General features: G+C 43.4%; 1 protein-coding gene across 1 annotated transcript; it reads left to right on the top strand.

Annotated features, from left to right (window-relative positions):
- The first annotated feature begins 3,532 nt into the window (after nt 1-3,532).
- Nucleotides 3,533-7,432, top strand: mafba (MAF bZIP transcription factor Ba). Its single transcript, XM_006796319.3, has one exon. It carries the CDS (start codon nt 3,976-3,978, stop codon nt 5,200-5,202), a length of 1,227 nt encoding a protein of 408 aa, XP_006796382.1. The 5' UTR covers nt 3,533-3,975; the 3' UTR covers nt 5,203-7,432.
- Nucleotides 7,433-7,718: the final 286 nt, after the last annotated feature.

The following is a 7,718-nucleotide window of genomic DNA, read 5'->3' as shown; positions in this document are numbered from 1 at the left end:
TATACTGCGATTCCGCCTGTTAAATACATTATGCACTTTTAGTGATGAAGTGCATTTCAAATGTTTCAGCCATAAAATATTGACAATTAATCATGAATCAGTTAATTCGTTGCACAAAAACGAACATGCATTCTTGTCAAACTCACAGCGACTCTTTTTCTGTTGTTGATTCTGCAAAACTACAAAAATACAACTTCAATTAAACGCGGGGTGATTGTTGCATTGACAAAAAGCTACTAAGTTTGTTTTACATTTGCGTATATTACATCTCAAAAAAACATTATAAATCAGTTACTGCTCATTGAAGGCGTGTTTCAGAGGCTGGAGCCGGGTCTGCGCGTCTGCTCTGCGTGTCTCTTTTCTTCCTCCTGCATCAAAACGCATCAAAGCAGTACTTCCGAAAGCACCGTCTCTCCATCTCCATCCCTCACCCTCCCCGTCGCGGGCCTTCCAGCTCGGCTACCTCCCTTTTTTCTGTAACATTTCCAGCAACTTTCGAGAAAACCGTTAATGTTTACGCGCGCCAGATAGCACAAATATTCTGAAATAAAACCAAATATTTACCTTAGAGTTAAACAGAGAAGCTGATTCTGTTTCTAAAAGAAGGGGGAAAGGTGTTCCTTATAATCACTCTGTCTTTCCATACAGATCGGGTTTGAGTTGAGATCCAACGGGTTTTGGCAGTGCAGCTTGGCCACCGGAGCGCAGATGCGCATGCATCGATAGGTCCTGAAGTAGAATAGAAATCCATATTTGTGAGGCGAATCATGTATCTTCCCATGGACAGACCACGGGCCTCCTGTGTGAAACCAGCGGGCCTGCTGCAGGTGTGAGATGTGAGCTGTGGGAAGCTGTGCAGCCTCTGCAGCCTCCATGCGTCAACTGTTAAATGTAACATTTTAAAGGTGATTTTATTTCTGTTATTCATTCCTAAAATCCGTAGGATGGGACTCTCATTAGGGGAGAATAAGCAAGCATCAACACTTTTTTTTCGCTGTCCATAAGCACACGGATCACTTAATAGATCATTAACCACCGATATGCTGCTGACATGGACGGTTTTTTACATCTCGTCTCTCCATTACAGCCCGTTATTACCGAAGGGGGAAAGCCGCCGCCAGGCCTGCCTGGATCTATTAGACGGTGGACTCGGGTTATATTTGAGAGCATTACAACCTAATGGGGCTGCCGCCGGGTCGGCCTCGCTGGGAAGAAGTTTTAAGTCGGCTGTGCTCGGCATGGCACGACTCGCTCAGGGCGCTGTTCAACTTGGAGCTCAGGATTTAGAAGCTCGCCTGCAGGTGTAGGGAATTAACAGAGAACGATTGTAACTGGAATACTACCTGTATGTTTTTATATCTTGTGCTCGGGAAAGGGAATGCCTAGAATTTGAAGTTGACTGCAGTAGTATGTGGTTATCAGGCGCTTTGAGCCTGAAAATAAAGTGGGTAGCGCGTGAGTTGGCTTGAGATGTTATAAAGATTCCGGATAATTGTGCATTATCGCTCGATAAAAGCTGAAAAAAAAAAAAAAAAAAAAAAAAAGAATAAACAGGATCCAGAGTCGCGGTAAAGTGCACTGTAAAGTGCATTTTTCTTGGATCAATACATCCCGTTATTAGAATGTGCCTTTTGTCCAAAATAATAAAGACATAAGCCTGTGATGACTAATAATAATAATAAAAATAATAGTAATAATAATAATAATAATAATTCGCGTGTTTGGCTAAAAGCTTCATCTTTTATCATCAGTTCTTCTGGGGATTATATCAATTTAACTTTTAGCCTTAAGTCCAAGACTATTTTCAAAGACATAATAAAACAAACATAAACTACATCACATCGAGTTATTATGGGATGTTAAATATGAGGGTGATTTATGACAGAAGTTTGAGTCACAGTTCATCTATTGATACACTGCTACAGCTCAAAACTGATTAAGAATTTAAACTAAACAAATAAGCCCTTCATTATCGGATCTCATCTTTGGCAGCCTCCTCTTACATTGAGTCTGATCAATACGCTATGGTCGCGGCTGTGCTCAACCGTGGATATGAGGTGGAAACGAAATGATAATCCAATCGATCCTACAAACGGACTCATTTACAAGCAGTTTCTTTTTGCAGGGAAGCGAGACATTTGCTCACACTCCCTTTCCCCCCTTCTTTCTTTCTCTGATTTTAGCAGACAATTAAAATAAAGACCAGATCAATGACGCTTGCATACTTCCAGGGAAGATCTGACCCTATTTTGGCCAAACTACCTGTTAGAAAGTGAGAGTGTTAAAAATACACGCGTGACAGCGAGCTTGTCGGAGACTCGCGTGACAGAAATGAATTGTTGTCAGTCACAATTACATGATGTGACCCTTGAAAGCAGCAATTAGCGCGGAGATGACGATCCAAACGCAAATTAAAGGGGAATGTATAGCAGAAGCGTCATCCACAGCTTCGTCGGTTCGTGCGTTGCCCACGCAGGGGCAGCCTTGAGCCTGTTTTCTGGCGAATCCCCTGTTTTGATACTGCCCGGAGTAAGACAAACGGTGCGAGTCAAAAGCAGCCTGATGTGCGAGTAACAGAGTCTGAACAAAGTCAACTTTGCTTTTACCAAACAAAAAGATATTTAATCCACGAATTTCATTATATAGAATACTGCAGTGGTATGTTTTTTAAAATTTGTTTAAACAATAAATTGGGATTTAAAAAATCCATAAATTAAAGTGTACCAGTATTGTTGCCAGTGAGAAGCAGATCTACATGTAAACCTTGAGACTTTATTGTGGTTCTTCCCTACAATGAACATTAAAATGACGTATTTGTAGCTACAGCCTTAATATAGTTATTATACAGTAAAGCGCCTGTGTGTGAAATTGTGTGTGGCAGAAAAATAGTCACGATTTAACTTTTAAGGTCGCTTAGAAACTGTGTTCTGACCTTGTGTTATCACCATGCTGCGTAATACAGGCTTGTATGTGACTGGTTATCTTTTGAGTTTTTGAAAGTTATACACATGCAGCAGATAAACATAAACAAGACAACATAAGAAAATGATTCTTCTTGATCTCATTTTCAAGACAAATGAAGTTGTGTCTTGAACTATAATGCAGGAGCAGTGCAAGGCCAATTTGTATTGTGCATCTGGAAACATCTGGAACAACTGTTAGGACTACCTCAGAAATCTGCCTGAAATTCAACGTTTGGTGTCATTCTAAGAGTGTTGGGCCATAAAGTGGCAATTCTTTCACGTTCCGCTCATTTGAGACACGACTGAATACGAGGAGCAGCGCCTTACATCGAAGGCATTTCACTCCGCCACTTTCCACCGTTCTTCTGCTTTTAGGGAAGTCGGTCAGCTGACTGTAGCTGTCAAGACTGGATCGAGCGCCCTCCTCTCTTTCGTCCCTCTCCTCTTTCTCTTCCTCGGTTTGAGCGCAAAGTCCTGTTCCCATTGGAGAACCGAGTGCTACCGAGCTCGACGTCACCAGGCGACATTAGTATAAAGCGCAAGGCTGGCTTCAAGCGCAGTCTGCTGGATACCAGAGAGTGGAGAGAGTGAGAGAGGCGAGCCTTTAAATCTCTGCGGTGCAGAGCTGGAAAAGCTGCTTCTCAGCGAAAATCAGACGCCCTATTTACACCGCTTACTCGCTCCTTTTATTTTCCTGGGGAAAAAAGGGACTTACAACCAAGAAATTGCAACGAGGACTGGTGCCCGTCTCAGCGAATTAACGTGGTATTTCTTTTGTTATTATTATTTATGTTTTTTTCTTGTAAATGCACTTCTGCTGAAGGGACTCGGGTTTTACTTTTGCACTGAGACGCACAGCTTTCTACCTCCCGCCTGGTCTCTCTGCCAGATTATCCCAGCAGAAGTAGGCTATATGACGCAAACCGTGTGCAGAGCATTAGTCTGAAAGTTTTCCTCCACGACTTTTTTTTTTTCTTTTTTTCCTTTTTTTCCACCAACCACACGCTGTTTCATGCTACAGCAAGTCAGTGCACAGCGGTGGAGGAGCCAAAAGAACTATTGCATGAAACAAGAAAGGAGAGAAGAGACGCTGATTAATAAGTCAGTTTTTGCGACGCTCGCCAACACTTTTGCATATCTGCAAAAGAGTCGCGACAACAACATGAGCGCAGAGCTGAGCATGGGGCCGGAGCTGCCCAGCAGCCCTCTGGCTCTGGAATACGTGAACGATTTTGACCTGATGAAGTTTGACGTGAAGAAGGAAGGCCTGGCCGGGCTGGATCGCAACGGGGTGCGCCAGTGTAACCGTCTCCAACCCCAAGGCTCTGTGTCTTCCACCCCTATCAGTACACCCTGCAGCTCGGTGCCCTCGTCGCCCAGCTTCAGCCCCACGGAGCAGAAAAGCCACCTGGAGGAGCTGTACTGGATGCCGAACAACGGGTACCACCAGCAGATAGACCCGCAGACGCTAAGCCTGACCCCGGAGGACGCAGTGGAGGCCCTGATTGGAGCGACAGCTCACGGCCACCCTCCGCCTCCGCATGTCCAACAGCAGCTGCAGCAGCAAGGCGCTTTCGAGGGCTACAGGGGCCCGCATCACCACCACAGCCATCACGGCCACAGCCAGCAGCATCATCACCCCTATGCGGGGGGCATCCCGCACCACGCCGAGGAACTTTCCGGGCACCCGGGCGGACACAGCCACCCACATAGCCAGCATCATCATCACCACAGCCAAGACCCCGACAGCCCATCTCCGGTGTCCCCAGAGTCCCACCAGCCGCTGCACCATCACCGCCACCATCATCACCACCATCCGCACGGCCACCTGAGCCAGTCAGCGGCGCACCACAGCTCCGGGGGCGGACTCAACGTGGAGGACCGTTTCTCCGACGACCAGCTCGTATCCATGTCGGTGAGGGAGCTCAACAGACACCTACGGGGCTTCAGCAAGGACGAGGTGATCCGCCTCAAGCAGAAGAGGAGGACCCTGAAGAACCGGGGCTACGCTCAGTCCTGCCGGTTCAAGCGGGTGCAGCAGAAGCACGTGCTGGAGAACGAGAAGACGCAGCTGATGAACCAGGTGGAGCAGCTGAAGGCGGAGATCACCCGGCTGGCGAGGGAGAGGGACGCCTACAAACTCAAGTGTGAGAAACTGACGGGGTCGGGGGCCAATAACGGGTTCCGCGAGGCTGGCTCAACCAGTGACAACCCTTCATCACCAGAGTTTTTCATGTGAGTTGCCATAGCCTTTTTCTTGTGAACCCTCCAACTTACTCAACAAACAACCCCCACCCCCACTCCACCACCCCCGACACCTTTACTTTCTGACTGACTTTGCTGATGAGCAAACGATAATAATCCACACCTCCCATACTGTTTGATTATATTAATAACGGTAACAATTATATTCATATTAGACGAATAATCCATCAGATAGTATTCTCATATATAATCATCTCACCATCCACGTGTCAACTGAGATACAAAGAGCAATGTAGAGTGTCCGATCAGTCGCAGCATCTTTGTAGATTAGTTGCTTGTAGTGAAGAGACTTTTGTTTTTCTTCTTCAAAGAAGAGGAGCGACTGATGAACTTTTTTTGTTTGTTCGTTTGTCTCTCACTTGAGGCTCCAGCTTTTAAATCACCTGTAAGTAACGTGGGACGGCGTAAGGCAGTTGTATTTTTGCTGACATTCTTATGAACCAACAAGCAGGCCCGATCTCACAGCCTGCAACTCACGAGACTCACATTCGACAAGTGGACCCGAAATCTGAAGAAAAAATTAAGAAATAAATCTTTAAAAAAACAAAAAAAAAACAAAAAAACACGGGACACCACTTTATGCAAATTTATCTTCCGTCTACTAACCCGTCACGGGAGGGGACATTTTATGCAACATCTCATTGATTTATTGCCTGCTTGGTTATATTCGAATATATATTGAAAACAAAACAAAAAAATCTGCATTAAATATTAATCCTGCATGCTGGACATGTACGGTAATAATTTCTATTTTGTACCTTCATCTTCTCGTGTATATTAAGAGCATGTTGTTGATGTGCGCTTTTTTGGGGGGTGGGGGTGGGGGGTTAGAGAAATGCAGCGGGGACAGAACAGCAGGACTGGCGGTGCAGTATCATGGTGTGGGCTTCTTTTTCTTTTTGGGGGGGGGGGGCTTGTAAATATTATGCAACCGCGAAAACTGCACAACAAGATTGAGGAGGCTGGTTTGTACTTCTTTCTGTGTGTTGTGTTTTTATTTCATTTGTTATGATTTTTTTTTTTTTTTTGATCGTGTTGGGTATTGTTTGAAAGAGGAGTGCATTTGTTTTCCCAGTTGCATTTAAATACAGCAAAACTGTGTCAAGTGCACTTTTTTGGATAATGATTTGCGAGTTTTTCATTTTGAATTTTGTGCAGACCCCCCTCCAGGAAAGACATACTATGATGTAATACTGCAATAATAATAAAGGCAGGCCTCAGTGCGAACTTTTAAGAGTAGTATTTAGGACGCATGTTGTGTGAGGCAGAGGAGACAAGCATGTGACCACGACATTATTCAAACCAGATTACGCAGAGTTTATACTCCATTGCACCGAAGGCTGGATACCGCGTGTATTAACACTCTGCTATTTTCACACTCAGTGTAGCTTTTATGGCACATATTCAGTGGGGGGAGGTGTTATCTGCATTTCTAAACAAATTAGAACCAAACAAGTCCAAATATTTCTCATCATAATTGGCAGCCACCTGTAGCCCCCCCAGCTCCATTCGACAGATGTTGATCATTTATATTTTACGCAATATTTAGAAAATTCGCAGTTACGATTTAGATAACACGAATGTTTTTGATAGAAAGTTTGAATATTAATGTTCTATGTTTTTCCTGATTTTTTTCTGCCGGTCAGTAAAAAAAGGGGATCCAGGTTGTGCAAAGTCTCAAAATGAAAACAATGTGTATGTTATGTAATACTTTTTTTCCTTTGTTTTATTATTATTTGATGATTCTGGTTCTGCTGGCCAGATGCATAGTTAAAAGTTTTTATTTTAATGATTTAAATTAAACTGTCAGATCATATCGATTAAAGCATGGTGCTTGCATTGAAACTGTTGTGGAAAAGTCATGCATTTAACAATCTTTGGTTTGTTACTGATTCAACTGTGTTGAAATCGAACTGAAACTGCAGCAGCGGGTTGTTGTTTTGTTTTCACAAATTTCATGTACTTGGCGATGATGGGGATCAACTTTCAATCCTGTTTATATAAATAATAGTAACACTTAAATTTGAACTGTTCCATTCAGGCTGGTTTCTGTTTTGTCTCTTTTTGTTGTTTTTTGGAAGAAATTGTTTCCTATTTTGCTTATTAAAGTCATTGAAATGGCAATAATTACCTCTCAGACTTTATTATTTTTTCGTTTTCACATTTAAGGATCGGTGACAAAATCATTCTGTCATATAAACAACAGCATACTAGCGGTAATTAAAGCTGCCACGCAGTGTAACGACAGTAACAATATGAATCTTTAAAAAGTTTGCTAATGCCCTGAAAAACATTTAAAATTATTTTTTCCCTTTAAGAGCTAATTTGCACTGATCAAGCAGTTTCCGTTTCATTTGCACTTTGCCTTCATTTTTATTTTCAGACGTGAAAACAAAGTGCAAACTTTGGATTAAAGCCCACTGGCCTGCAGTGATTAGATCACCGGGTATGGTAGTTTATATGCCGCTGCAGGGAGATTCCTATACACGC

Source organism: Neolamprologus brichardi, chromosome 20 (genome assembly GCF_056152115.1).
Source record: "Neolamprologus brichardi isolate AB-2024 chromosome 20, ASM5615211v1, whole genome shotgun sequence".
Classification (NCBI taxonomy): domain Eukaryota; kingdom Metazoa; phylum Chordata; class Actinopteri; order Cichliformes; family Cichlidae; genus Neolamprologus; species Neolamprologus brichardi.
Note: the sequence above shows the minus strand (reverse complement) of the source record. Positions and strands in the feature narration are given on the sequence as shown.

Excerpts from the sequence above, each read along its gene's own strand:
- mafba (XM_006796319.3), top strand. The coding sequence starts at position 3,976 with ATGCTACAGCAAGTCAGTGCACAGCGGTGGAGGAGCCAAAAGAACTAT.